At 41.8% G+C, this 14,905-nt stretch overlaps 1 protein-coding gene across 4 annotated transcripts in view; it reads right to left on the bottom strand.

The window, feature by feature from the left end:
• Window positions 1-14,905, bottom strand: part of LOC149811965 (E3 ubiquitin-protein ligase RKP) — a 47,373-nt gene that overhangs the window by 18,686 nt on the left and 13,782 nt on the right. For all 4 annotated transcript variants that reach the window (XM_089993624.1, XM_089993625.1, XM_089993623.1 and 1 more), the window contains exons 4-5: window positions 8,065-8,228; window positions 4,935-5,073 (exon numbers count right to left, since the gene is read on the bottom strand). In XM_089993624.1, the coding sequence (XP_089849750.1) occupies window positions 4,935-5,073; window positions 8,065-8,228 (303 nt within the window). The remainder of the gene's footprint in view (window positions 1-4,934; window positions 5,074-8,064; window positions 8,229-14,905) is intronic.

The following is a 14,905-nucleotide window of genomic DNA, read 5'->3' as shown; positions in this document are numbered from 1 at the left end:
TGCGTTTCATCTTTGATACATCTAACCATACCCAAATCCTTCGATTTCCTATCTCTCATCTTTGCAAGCCTATAAATATCCTTCTCGCCTTCTTTGGTATCCAACTTGTCATAAACCTCCTTATATACCTTAGCCCTCGCGTTTCGAACAACTTTTTTAGCTTCCTTCTTTGCTATCATATACTTCTCCAAATTCTCATTATCACGACTCTTACTTAGATTTCTATAACACTCTCTTTTAACCTTAATAGCTAATTTGACATCCCCGTTCCACCATGATGTATCCTTACCTAGTGGTGCACCGCCTTTAGACTCACCCAATACCTCCTTAGCTACTTTTCTCATACCACCCGCTATCTTATTCCACATTGATTCTGAATCCTCCTCGAGACACCAATCAACTTCCTTAACTACCTGCTCTACAAACATTCCTTGTTTAGCTCCTTTCAGTGCCCACCACTTAATTCTAGGATCTATCCTATGTCTATCCCTTTTGCGGCATTGTCTAATTCTAAGATCTAAAATTAAGACTCTATGTTGTGTAGCTACACTTTCTCCTGGTATAACCTTACAATCGATGCAGCAACCCCTATCTCTCTTTCTAAGTAGGAAAAAATCTATCTGACTCGTATTAACCCCACTTTTAAATGTTACTAGGTGAGACTCCCTCTTCCTAAACCAAGTGTTTGCTAAGATCATATCATAGGACAAACAAAAATCTAAAATCCTTTCTCCACTTTCATTTCTTTCTCCTATACCATAGCCTCCATGGATATTCTCAAATCCATCCCTACTAATGCCTACATGTCCATTAAGGTCACCGCCGATGAAAAGCTTTTCTCCATAAGATGTCTCTTGTACTACTCCATCTAAATCTTCCCAAAATTGATGCTTAATGGAATCATCTAAACCTACTTGAGGTGCATAAACACTAATAATATTAATAATATCCGTACCTAATACTAATTTAATAAGTAAAATTCTATCACCCTTCCTACGGACCTCAACTACATTATCTATAAACTGACGACTCATAACAATCCCTACTCCATTCCTATTCCTATTTATTCCTGTATACCAAATCTTATATCCCCAAGGTTCTATCACTTTAGCTTTCTCACCTACCCATTTGGTCTCTTGAAGACATAAAATATCAATCTTTCTCCTACACATAACATCTACTAACTCTACCAACTTACCAGTTAAAGACCCTATGTTCCAAGTGGCTAACCTAATTTTATGGTCTTGGACTAACTTCTTTACCCCCACCCGTCCAACAAAGTGAGGGAACCCTTGCCTATTTGACACCACACCCGAGCGCCGGTGTGACGCGTCGCTTCTGGGCGACGACCTAGCAACCCTTGCACATTTATCACTGCCTCCGGGCCTAGAGAGTACAGCGCGTCGCTCAGTAGGGAACGCCCCAACGAAATTCTCATATTGGTTCATTTTCATAGGATATGACAAAGTTTTTATGTTGGCTGTCACAGGCCTACCGCAACCCTCCTCCTTTATCCGGGCTTGGGACCGGCAGTGTATAACTACACAGGCGGAGTTTGGAGGACAGGGTTCTTCTAAAAGATCCCACACCCTACAGACAACTCATTGGATCTCTCACTCAGACCAGACATCGCTCATGCGGTTCACTCTGCGAGCCAATTTCAGCATGCTCCTACAACTGTGCATATGAGCGTCGTGCGCCGGATCATTCGCTACATCAAAAACACCATAAATAAAGGGTTATTTTTATCATCATCTTATTCCTTAAATCTTATTGCTTATACTGATGCAGATTGGGGAGGTAACCCTAATGATAGAATCTCAACTACCGATTTTTGTGTCTTTTTAGGAGATTCCTTAATTGCCTGGAGATGCAAGAAGCAACAGAAAGTCTCGCTCTCTTCAACTGAAGTTGAATACCGGGCTATGGCAACCACAACAATGAAACTAGTTTGGCTTCGCAGTCTTCTTAAAGACATGGGGGTTGATATTGCTGGAGCTTCAAAGTTATGTTGTGACAACAAGAGTGCCATCTATATTGCAAGCAATCGCACCTTCCATGAGCACACCAAACATATCGAGATGGACTGTCATTATGTTCGGGATGAATATTTATGAGGAACAATTACTCTTCCATATGTTACTTTAAAATATCAGTTGGCGGACTTCTTCACTAAAGCCCTTCCTCCTTTATGTTTCTTCTTGGCAAACTTTTCGTCATCTCCCCGTAAAGTTTGAAGGGGGTATTAAAATATATATATCAATACATATATATATATATATGTATTTCTTCAAATACACCATAATACCCGATAGGGGTATTATGATCATTTCACATAGTACCCGATAGGGGTACTTGTTTTTCTTCTCATTTTATTTTTTTTTATTTTTTTTTTCTTTATTTTCTTTCTTTTTTTTTGCCACTTAAGGGGCCCCACCATAGAGTCATTGGGGCCCCCAACTGTCACAATTGTGGCTATTGGGGGCTCCCAACGACTCCATGGGAGCCCCCTTTTGGCTCTCCTTTTGAGACCATATGGCCTCCCTTCCTCTCATTTATCTTTGTATAAATAGGGGTGAACCCCTTGTATTTTCTTCATGCTTGAGAGCTCTCTCTCTCTTTATTAATAAAGAGGCTTTTATATTTTGCCTTTCTCAAGGCTTGTGTATGTGTTGTCCCTTAGTGGACTTGGTTATTGTCTCTTTTGGTTGTCCATTAAAGGACATTACAAGTGCTTATAGAACTCTTTATATTTTCGCATATCTCATTACACATTTTACTCTTTCATTAGTGAATTCATTTGTAGTTTTAGTCCCACATAATGCATTATATGACATGCTACCTGATTTTTGACTATAAAATAAGTCACAGGGACTCGGCAAAGCAGGTGTCGCACTCACGTCGATGCAACGCAGATCCGGGTGCGGGTGCGGCACCCGGTGCAGTCAACACGACCCTGGGTGTGGTCAACGCACCCAGGGTCCTTTTCGCCCAATTTTTTAACGTAAAAAAAATTATGTTGCCCGATCAAAAGGGGCTGCGAAAGAGGATTAGGGCAAAAAAAAAATGCCCTAATCCTCTCCTCTCCCACGCAGCTCCGCTCTCTCGCTCGCCCCCTCTCCTCCCGACGTCTCGCAGAGGAGCCCAACGCCACCTCCTCTCCCACGTCGCAGGTACCCTCTCGCTCGCTCGCTCTCTCTCTTGTTGGGTCGGCAGGGGAGGAGTGGAGCCCCCCCTGCTCCCTCTCGCTCTCTTGTTGGGTCAGCAAGGGAGGGGTTGAGCCCCCCCTGCTCCATCTCGCTCTCATGTTGGGTCGGCAGGGGAGGGGTCGAGCCCCACTCCCTGCTCCCTCTCGCTCTATTGTTGGGTCGGCAAGGGAAGGGTTGACCCCCCACCCTGTTCCCTCTGATTTCAGGGGAGGGGCAGAGCCCCTCCCTCTTTTCGGCAGGGGAGGGGCCGATCCCCCCTCCCTGCTCCCTCTGATTTCAGGGGAGGGGCCGAGCCCCTCCCTGTTTTCGGCAGGGGAACGGCCGAGCCCCCCACCCTGCTCCCTCTGATTTCAGGGGAGAGGCCGAGCCCCTCCCTGTTTTCGGCAGTGGAAGGGCCGAGCCCCCCACCCTGCTCCCTCTAATTCCAGTTGAGGGGTCGATCCCCTCCCTATTTTCGGCAGTGGAAGGGTCGAGCCCCCCACCCTGCTCCCTCTGATTCCAGTTGAGGGGTCGAGCCCCTCCCCGTTTTCGACAGGGGAAGGGTCGAGCCCCCCACCCTGCTCCCTCTGATTTCAGGGGAGGGGCTGAGCCCCTCCCAAGAAAAAATTTCTTCCGAGGGGCGTTGCCCCCTACGACCCCCCACCAGGGGCGGCCCCCCTTGACCCCCGCCCGTTGAACGTGCAGCGAGACCCGCGTCAAAGGGGGGGGGGAGGGGGAATCCCCCGAACCCCCAGTAAGGGCAAAAACTCTGAATCAGGCTCCATAACTCATCATTTATGTAATTGCTTTACTTATTTGATTGATATTTAGGTTGATATATTGCATGCAAAACTTCAAAATTATATATATAGAATTTTTTACATTTTGGCCCTGTAGCACCCCTGCACCCGAGGTTTTTGAAAGTGCCGCACCCCCACACCCGCACCCATGTGACATAGACTATAAACAATACATGTCCTTTGGTCTAATGTTGCGGACAAGCATGTGGGTTGTGTTAACCGAATTATTGTAATTTCTCTCTTTCTCATTCATCATTTTTCTGTTGAGCGATATTTTCCCTTTTGAAAGAGATTTTGAAGAGAAAAAAAACCTTCATCCCACGGTAGGCAATCATCAATGTGATCACAATTTGGAAATGCCAAGAAAGACTGTTTAAAACTGGAAAAAAGTGTCCACAAACAAACACAAACATGCATGTATAAAAACCTGACAAAAAGTACTAGATAACAAAAAGGATTTAAAACTACATGGCCAAATAGCTCAAAAGACCCAATTCACATTGAGAAGTGTCCTTTGATGATTACAGGACTTGTTTCAAGGTATTGACATAAATTTAGACAGTATGAAGAATTCAACAGATCAAAGAATAGCTCTTCTTAACCCATAGCATAAGTATTTTCCGTCATTTGTTGAAATATTTAAACAACAGAGATAAGGAAAGTTAAGTATTTCTGATTCAAAGAAATTGCAAAATATCAAGAAAATTGTGTACATTGACAAAGAACATATTATTATTGGTTATCACATAATATAATTCAGTGCATGGAAAAAGAAATTTAATTACAAAGATTAAACATCCTTTACCATGAGCGGGAATCTTTTGATAGCCCTTCGATCGAAGAAGAGGTGGAAGATAAGTCAGATGGGTAGACAATTGGCTTTGAAAGATAGGCTTATACTAAACAACCAGAACAACATGATGAGGAACAAGAATAAATAACCTACCAATGATTCTAGATAAAATTCTGGAACATAAACAAAAACTGAATCTATTTTGCTAAGGACCAATAGCAATTGCACGATCCACATGCATGCAGCATACATTCCCCTTTGCTTCCACCTGGAAAATAGAGAGATACGATACCTGCAGGCATTTATGCTACACAACTCAGCACATAAAAAATCACTTATGCATATGACACCAACCTCATGATATGAAGATCATATCAATAACAAATAAGGTAAACAAAATTGCTTCCTTTGCATCCATACAGTAAAGGTTTTCAGGAGCTGAAAAATGTGGAGGCAGTACTGTCATATATAAATATTATATTATAATATAGCATGGTTAAAAAATGTAAACATTAAGCAGAAATGAAAGCTCACAATTTCCAGTGTGCACCTAATCACAAAAAAAAAGCAAAAGATGTGCAAGAAATCAATACTTTGCAAAAAGAATACGAAAATTAATTTGTAACACCTCCTCCAGAAGGAAACGGTAGTTGATAACCAACATGATATTTCATGTCAATCCTTAAAACTTTATCTAATACAGAACTTGTTCACACTTTTCTATGAAAAAGTAGCAGACCAATCTGTAAAGTCATCAAGAGAAAGAGATATACTGCTGCATACGGAATAACTATATTCATCTAATCATCTTTCACCTTGAAGGGTTGTAGGTAAAAAGATGAAAGAGAACAGCAAAAAATTTCTAGAAAATAGACAAGAAGCAAACAATACAGTCAATGCAAAGCATTTTCAAGAAATGCATGCACTCAGCAACCCATCACATACATCTTTACTCATATGTCCATAGCAAGATTGGATGCAGCAAAAGGTCCATGAATGCATTATAAGTAAATAAATATACATATAGAGAGAGAGAGAGAAAGTGGTAGCTGCTAACCACTTTTCTAGCTAACCATCAGCTAACAGGGCTTTTGAAGGATTTTCTCCATGTTTTCCTTAAATCTGACCGTACAGATGTGTTCTACATGGTTGATTTTATAGGAATCGACTTTTGGATCATCCAATTTCGATACGAAGGTAGGTTTTATAACGTTTAAAAGTCAACGGTCTAAGATTTTCAAAAATATTTAAAGCTTAAAAAATCATGTTTTTTCAAGTGTCGTTCCCTAGTAAATTGACCATGTCGAACACATCTGTACGGTCATATTTAAGGAAAACATGGAAAAAACCAGGTTCGCTGGCAGTTAGCAGCTCTCTCTCTCTCTCTCTCTCTCTCTCTCTCTCTCTCTCTCTCTCTCTCTCTCTCTCTCTCTATATATATATATATATATATATATATATATATATATATATGAGAACTGAACATATTAAGCCCCATTTTCTCGTTCTGCCCCATTAGGATCCATAGTTTGAAGTTTTTTATGATAGATCTGAACCATTAGATGTGTTTATCATGCTCGATTTAGTGGGAATAGACTCTTGGATCATGTTTTTTCAACGATAAAATGTATTTTATGAGCTGGAAAAAATTGATGCCTTCTTAGCCATTGATTTTAGATCAACGGAAAAACCTGTATACAAGTCAGATTCCGGTGATCCAAAAGCTGGTTCCCACTAAAAAAAACCTATCAAATCTATGGTGTTAAATGTGAGAAAAAATACCAAAAACGATGATTTTTGAAGGGGCCTAACGGGGCAGAACGAGAAAACGGGCAGGAGCGCATTACTATTACTATTACTATATATATATATATATATATATATATATATATATATATATATATATATATATATATCATAGTCACGAATACCAGTATCGACAAACAAACCATGTTAAACACATCTGTGGTCAGATTGACTTGATAAAGCATGAACCTATGATTTTTAGCTCAACAGTTTCATGCCTTCAATAGCACCAAATATTAGCATGTAGGATAGCAGTTGCTACCATCGTGGGTAAGGAACCCCCTAGTTAGAACTCATAGGGAGAAGTTGTTTTGACCAAATCTAACCTCATGGATGTGTTCAGCATGGTCAAAATAGTAGAAATAAACTCCTGAATCATAAAATCATGTTTTCTTGAGGTTTGCAAATTTGGTACATTGTAGGCCATTGATTTTTCAACCCTTATAAAATCTGACATATCAGAAAAACATGATCCAAAGGTTAGTTTCTACTAAACTCACTATGTAGATCACATCTGGAGGGTCAGATGTGTAAAAAACCTGGAAAAAACAACAAATATTACATTTTTTCACTAGGGGTTCCTTACCCACAAGTGTAGCCAATATTATCCCATATATATATAGTGTGCGTAGTGAAGTGATGAGTAGCTCCTAGACAGTTTGTCCTAAACCATCCTAATCGCTTCTAAAAAACGTAGTTGCATGTGTTTTTTGCTTAATCCTAACCTACAGGTGCATTCATCATTGCTTATTCACTAAAATCCATGATTTGGATCGATTTGATTAGATGAGAAACCTCAATTTCTATTTCGCCAAGCTTTGGTCCAATATAAGTCATTGATTTTCAATCACTCTAAATAAACATCTAAACAAGAAAAATGCCTAATCTAATACAATGTTTTACTAAGTAAGCTAAAAAGAATACATCTATGAGTTTGGATTAAGCAAACACCCGAAACTTTGTCCCTTTGAAGTTGTTTAGGACAGTTTAGGAGATGAGATTGTTTATGAACTGCTCACTACTCACCTCTCTCTCTCTCTCTTTGAAATATGTAAACCAGCAAAACATGTGAATTGGTATGCACCGAGATTTTCATAGTTTCTTTCTAAAATTTTACTGTACGGATGGGATCTGGATGCTTGGTTTTATAGAAACAGACTCTTAGATCCGATTACGATGTATAAGAAGGATCTTTAAGGCTTGCAAATCAATGGTGCAGAATTTTCGTAAATATTTAAGCATACGAAATCACATTTCTTGATCCGATTATGATGATTCAATAGTCGATTACAAGCAAATGGACCACACCGAACGCATCTGCAGGGTTAGATTTGCAAAAAAAACTATGAAAATCTCAGTTCATACTAGTTTACACATTTTTCTGGCCGGAGGAATACAAAGCAAGACCAAAGAGCTTATCCAATCAGAAAAATTCCCATGAAAAATGAACTTGCATAACAGGTCATAATCAATTTACCATGCACAGTGCCTCACACAATCAATTAATTCTTCTCGATAAGTATTGCGGACTTCCTTCAAATGCTTTAGCTGATCAGAGCAACTTCTTTCTGATCTTATTTGTCTGTCAGTTTCATCCAACAAAGAGATCCATTGTGACTGATGAGACATGTAGTATGATGCCTGCGTTCAATAATATATGTCCATAAGTTTCATGGTTCCATATGCACACTTTGAGAAAGTTTCACAAAAATGAAATAGGCAATTCCAGATATCCAACAACATATCCCAATCATAGTAATTGATATCACCGATATTTTCAAAATATCACGATATTATCAGGAATTTAAGGTAAGCTGATAATATCGGCAAAATATCATGATATTTTCAAAATGTCGGGATAATACCGCAATATTATCATGATATTTTTTTAAAAAACTCTTATTTTTATATATTTTAAGTCTAGTTTTGTGTTTTTTCTTTGCTATTCTAAAAACTTTTCTAACTAATTTCCTTATATTTTTGCAAGAAAATTTTTACAAAACCTATTATTTTCTTATTTTCTTATTTTTCATATTATTTTTTATATTTTCAACTTTCAAAACGCCCAAGATTTTCCAAGAAAACCCACATATTAAAAAACTCAGAAAAACCCTCAGCGAGAAATTACCATGAATGATACAGATGACTATGATCTCAATGAAATAGCAACTGTTGGACAAGATAAAATAAAAAAGAACATGCAAATGCATGAGCAACAACAGCAAAGATAATTTGCCCCAATATATTATGAACGACGCTCAAACTGTCAATATTCTGCAACCCATAATTACTTACAATCAACCTATAAAAATACACTGGAATTCTATGTCTAGACTCATATCCCGTGAAGTCACCAAAACTTCTATAGTCTACAGAACAACACTGAATTTAGTGACAGCTGAAGCTATAAATTGTGTCAGAAATCACCAATTTAATCAATTAAACACATGACCATCCCAAAGTTAATAAGGACAAAGTGGCCTAAGTTGGGGCTAAGCAAAGTATATCACAGTTGACTAACAGCTTGTAGTTAAGGACAATGGCACAGAAAATTTGCAGATTGCCACCCATGCAAATATAGGAGCATGGTTCCTTGCTGCCTTAGTTGTAATACCTGGAAAAAAAACCGAGTCCGACACGTGTCGGACACGCGCCAGGCACGTGTCGGACACGTGTCCTGGTCAGTGGGCGATCTCGGATCCGGGCCGGACCCGGATCTATGCCGGACCTGGCTTCTCGAACATTCGAGAAGCCGGTGCGCGCCCCCCCTTTTTAAAAGGGGGTAGGGTGCCTCGGGCGAGGGCATTTGCCCTCGCTCGACTCTCTCTCTTTCTCTCTCCCCCCTCTCGTTCTCGGCTCGTTTCCGGCGACGCACCGACCGGCGAAGGTCCGATCGCCCTCCGGCTGCCACTTTGGTGGTGTCTCCCCCCCCCCCCCCTTCGTGCTCTTTCGCCGCCGTTTTCCTCCCTCTTTTCTGGCGACTTGCCGCCGGACTGTTGAGAGGTACGCGTTTTCCCCTCTTTTCTTTTTTCTCGTGGGCTGCGGACTCGTCGGCCGGCAGGGGGTTGGTCCCCTGTCGCCGACAGTGCGCCGGTAGGATGGGGGCTTCGCCCCCCCCCCTGCTGTTGTGCTTGGGTCAGCTGGGCTTAGCCCCTGTCGCCGGCCGCTCGTCGGTAGGGGGAGCTTCGCCCCCCTGCCCGAGTCTCCTTGTCGGCAGGGGGTCTCCCCCCCCCCCTGCCATCGTCGGTGTGTCAGGGGGGGGGGGAGGTTTGGCCCCCCTGACACCGACGTTTTGGCGGATGGGGGCTTAGCCAATATCGCCGGCCGGTTGTTGGCTGGGGGCTTCGCCCCCCCCTGCTGGGGTCTGTTTGGTCGGCAGGGGGTTTAGCCCCCTGTTGCCGGCGTGTTGTCGGCAGGGGGCCTGGCCCCCTGCCGTTGTTTGTTGCGTTGGTAGGGGGCCTGGCCCCCTGCCATTTTTCCGGTTATCGGTAGGGGGCCGGGCCCCCTGCCATTTTTTCCCGGTTGTCGGTAGGGGGCCTGGCCCCCCTACCATTCTCTGTTTGGCGGCAAGGGGCCTGGCCCCTTGCCTTTGTGTTTGCTGGCAGGGGGCGGAGCCCCCTGTCACCCCTGGTTGTAGGTAGGGGGCCTGGCCCCCTTACCATTCTCTGTTTGGCGGCAAGGGGCCTGGCCCCTTGCCTTTGTGTTTGCTGGCAGGGGGCGGAGCCCCCTGTCACCCCTGGTTGTAGGTAGGGGGCCTGGCCCCCCCTACCATTTTCTGTTTGGCGGCAAGGGGTTTGGCCCCTTGCCTTTGTGTTTGCTGACAGGGGGCGGAGCCCCCTGTCACCTCTGATTGTCGGTAGGGGGCCTGGCCCCCCTACCGTTATCTGTTTGGCGGCAAGGGGCCTGGCCCCTTGCCTTTGTTTTGCTGGCAGGGGGCGGAACCCCCTGTCATTGTTTTGTTTGGCGACAGGGAGCAGGGCCCCCTGTCGTCTCCTTTGTTTGTCAGCAGAGCTCAGCCCTTGCTGATCGCTTGCCCTTTTGGGATTTGTTTTGCTTCTGGCTTGCTGACCTCTTTAGTGTGTACAGGTTGCACGACGGAGCGCTCGCGTGTCTCGTGGCCCGAGACCCTTCGAACTTACGCCCGCAGGCGTGCAGTGATCCGCGACTCCCCAAGGTAGGGGAAAGTTGCGTGAAAGGATTTGAATGAACTAAACTAAACTAATTGGAAGATAATTAAAAGAATCTGCTTATATACGTATATGTATGTCTTTATAACTCAAGGACGCGGTTTCGCGATCCTTGTCCTGTTTATTTTCCAGCATTTACTTTCTGCTGCTGTCGCGCTATATGTGCTCAGGCTTCCCTTTCTGTCTTTTTAACTCAAGGACGTGGTTTCGCGATCCTTGTCCTATTTACATTTCAGTATTGTACTTTTTGCCGCCGTCGCGCTATATGTGCCTAGGCTTTCCTTTTCGTCTTTTTAACTTCAAGGACACGGTTTCGCGATCCTTGTCCTGTTTACTTTTGCAGTACCTTACTTTCTGTTGCCCCGCGCTTTATGCGCCTTGGCTATTATATTTGTGCATTTTACTTGTTGCTTTGCTTATTTATGCTGACTCATTTCTTGCCTATATTATATAGACTTCGATTTTGCTATTGTTCTGCCTTGCAGGTGCTTTTAGAGATTGCTGTCAGTACTCGAGCCCCTTTGTATATTCTTGGCGGCTTATGGCTATAAACTTAGCAGTATCATGCGATGCTATAATGCGTAGCGCAGAGTGAATGGGTCTTAATGTTCGGTTTTGAATATCTCACTAAGCGATAATCATGCGCCTTCACAGGCAAGATGCTCGAGTGGGTCGAATAGACCAGGGCATATAGAGCAAGGTGATGAAGTTGAATAACCCTTCATCGTGCTTGTTCGGGCTGGTTCATCAAGAGAGAGGATGGATGGTACAAACCCTTCGGTGGACAGGCCATTCATGGCCATTTCGAGCAAAGGCTCGGCTTCCCCAGTCATCGAAGGTAGGGGAGTTGGCGTCACCATAAGTATCCTAGGTGGTAGTCGCCCGGCACTTCTGCAGAAGTTGGATGCATCCGTGGGCCCCTTCTAGCCTTTGGGGACTTGCTCTCTCGACCACAGGTCGTCCCCTTAGGAGCGGACTCAGTCAGTCCTTCGGGGTATAATAAGATATATGGCATAATGGACCCCTGAAAGGTTCTCGGTTGTTTCTACGTTTATACATTGTGCGTACCCACAATGTCCAAATAATAAGCAGATCACACTTATGGCATGCTCACATTTATTTGTTCTCGTACTGTTACTTTTACCTCACTATCTGTCTGTGCTTACGATAGTTGGAAGGTATGCATGATAAGCCTGTTTATGATTGCTTACAGTTGTATTGATATCACTGTACTACTAGTTTGCTTACGTTCATGACATACCTGTTAGCTTTGCTATTCACTTGCGTAGATTGTATCTGTTTCTGCTTGCTTCTGTTCAAGCATGCTTTAGATTAGTTCATTTTACTTCTTTTACGCACCTACCAGTTTTCAGGACTGACCCCATTCCTTTATGGGTGTAGGTGACAGGTAGCTCTTCTTTGGTGGTGGTGCAGAAGCTACGTGGTCAAAGTTTCGCCTCTCTCGTCGACTCGCTGGCTATTTTGTTTTTGTACCCTTTTTTGTTTTGGGGGTGGACACCCTCTGCCTTGTATAAATTAACTCTGTCTGTTATAAATGCACTTTTTATTCTTTGCTCACTATTTTGGTTTAAAAAGATGAACTTGTATTTGTGATGAGTCTTTTTGCTAAAGTACCCAGAAGCTTTGACTCGTGTTTTTAAAACCCTTTGATATCTTTTGAAATTCTTGCTGCAACTCTGATTTTTCCTTAAAGGTGTTTCGATTTCAAATCTTTTCCTTTCTCGAGTCAAACTTTTGGGGCGTTACATTAGTAGTTGCACTTTCAGTAACACCCTCTGCACCTCCATCATGCAAAAAGTTACCAAACCGCATAAATGCATTCTAAGTTGGCCATGGACCAGCCTGACACACTTCCTTTCTGATTCTCAGGCCATTTACTATCTCAAGACTTTGTAAATTACATTCTTTATATACCACATAAATAAATGTTTTCAACTTCCATAACACTTTTAGAAATATTTTCACTTCTGAACTTGCTTTGTTTTTTAGAAAAAAAAAACGAAGAGTTTTCAAACAGAAGAATAGAGGTTCCAGCACTATTGAGTTCTTGGACTTGATCACCCGTCACATGATGCTTATGCTCTTTTCTTTTTAAATTGATAGGAAAGCTGGAGGATTAACCCCTTGTTTATGCAAAAAGAAAAAGGAATTTTCGCACATTTCAGGTAGTTTCCAGAAAAAACCCTAGCATTTGATGTGCCACTAGATCAGGGACGAAACCACATTATGGGGAGGGTGGGCACATGCCCACCCTGACCCACAGAAAACCACCAAGGGGGGTATGGGTCAGGGTGACCCGCATAACATGTGGGCAGTGCCCACCCTGGCCCAGGTCAGGGAGGACACTAGTGACCGACCCAAAGGGAGGCAACGGGCGAAATTCATTCCCAAACAGCAAGGGGAGACCCTGAAATGAAATGACAAAACATAAAACACAAGTACAAAAATGCAATATGCCAAGAACACAACCCACTAAGGGCAACACAAGAGCCAATATAGGCAATACAAAGGCCAGTATGGGCAATGCAAAGCACCAAGACCCAAAGGACAGCACGATAAGAATATAAAATTTGATATTTCATTCACTATTAAGCTCACAAGGAGTGAGATTTACAATGGGGACTCATCCCCTTATATACACTTTCAAATGGCTAGATCTAGCTCTTGGGGGTACCCAAGAGCTAGTACAACTGTTGGACACTCTCAATGGCTAGTTCAACAGCCACATAGTACATTAAATAAATAAAAAATAAAAAAATAAAAAAACACCTAAAAGTGTTATATACATTATTAATTTATTATATATAATACATATACTAATTAAATAGTATGATACATACTAATTAGTATATATATATATAACTGTACATATAATTTAACACTCTCCCTCAAACTTACGGTGAGAAAGTTTGCTAAGAAGAAAGAGAAATTGCAGTAAAGGGAGAGTTTTAATGAAGAAATTCGTGATCTGAAATTCAGATGATACATATGGCAAATCAATAGTTACTTTCAAGTGCTCCTATCGAACGTAATGGCAATCCATCTCAATATGCTTGGTCCGTTCGGGGAATGTATGTGTACTGACAATGTAAATGGCGTTCTTGTTATCACAACATAACTTTGAAGGTTCCGAGGCATCAAGTCTCATAACTTTAAGTAAAGACCGCAACTACACGACCTCAGTTGTTGTATCATCGCTCTATATTTAGCCTTTGTGGAGGATAACAATATCTTCTGTTTTTTTTTTACACCGCCAAGATACAAGGGAATCACCTACGAACATACAAAAACTAGTAGTTGAGTGTTAGTTATTGGGACCTCCTTGTTAAAATATTGTGTATATATTTATACCTAACTGATATACGTATATTTATACAATATATGTAATGTTAAGGGTATTTTGGTCATGTAATAATACGTAATTTAGTACAGTCCAATAGGAATCGTAAAGTCTTTTTTGACTTTATTTTTTGTTTTTTATTTGTAAACTCAAAAGAATTGTTGGGGACCACTGTAAATATGACCGTTGGAGGCATAAATAGAGCCTCACCCCACTATGTAATAAATGTTTTTTCTAAAGCATTTTGTGTGTTAATACAAAATCCAGTTTATATATTGTGCTCGTGTGGATTTTGTACCTTTGTGCTCTTGTGGAATTCGTGCTTCTCTATATCTCTTTTATGAGATTGTCATCGGTCTATTAGATATCATAGTATATTTGTGCACTTGTGTAGCCCTTCGTTGGCATTGTGATTGTGCACTCTTGTTTCATTACATAGTATCAGAGCTAGGCTCTTGAAGTGGTGAAAGCTATCTTGGGATTGGTCTTTTTGTTGTGGTGTTCTTCAATCCTTAGTCCTCAAATACAAGTATTCTTCATTATGGGAGAAAGAGATTTTGCCTCTGTCATCTCCTACAAGCTCAACGAAAACAACTATTTGACGTGGGCGACCGTTATGAAAAATCACATCAAAGGTAAAAAGCTTTGGGGGTTTGTTAGTGGAACCACTAATGAACCTCAACTTAAATTAACAAGAAGATAAGGAGATCAAGTGAAGAAGAAAAAGAAAAAGTTTTGCAAGAATATCAAAACAAGTTGGAGGATTGGAA

This window comes from Nuphar pumila, chromosome 17 (genome assembly GCF_984573655.1).
Source record: "Nuphar pumila chromosome 17, dmNupPumi1.hap1.1, whole genome shotgun sequence".
Taxonomy (NCBI): Eukaryota; Viridiplantae; Streptophyta; class Magnoliopsida; order Nymphaeales; family Nymphaeaceae; genus Nuphar; species Nuphar pumila.
Note: the sequence above shows the minus strand (reverse complement) of the source record. Positions and strands in the feature narration are given on the sequence as shown.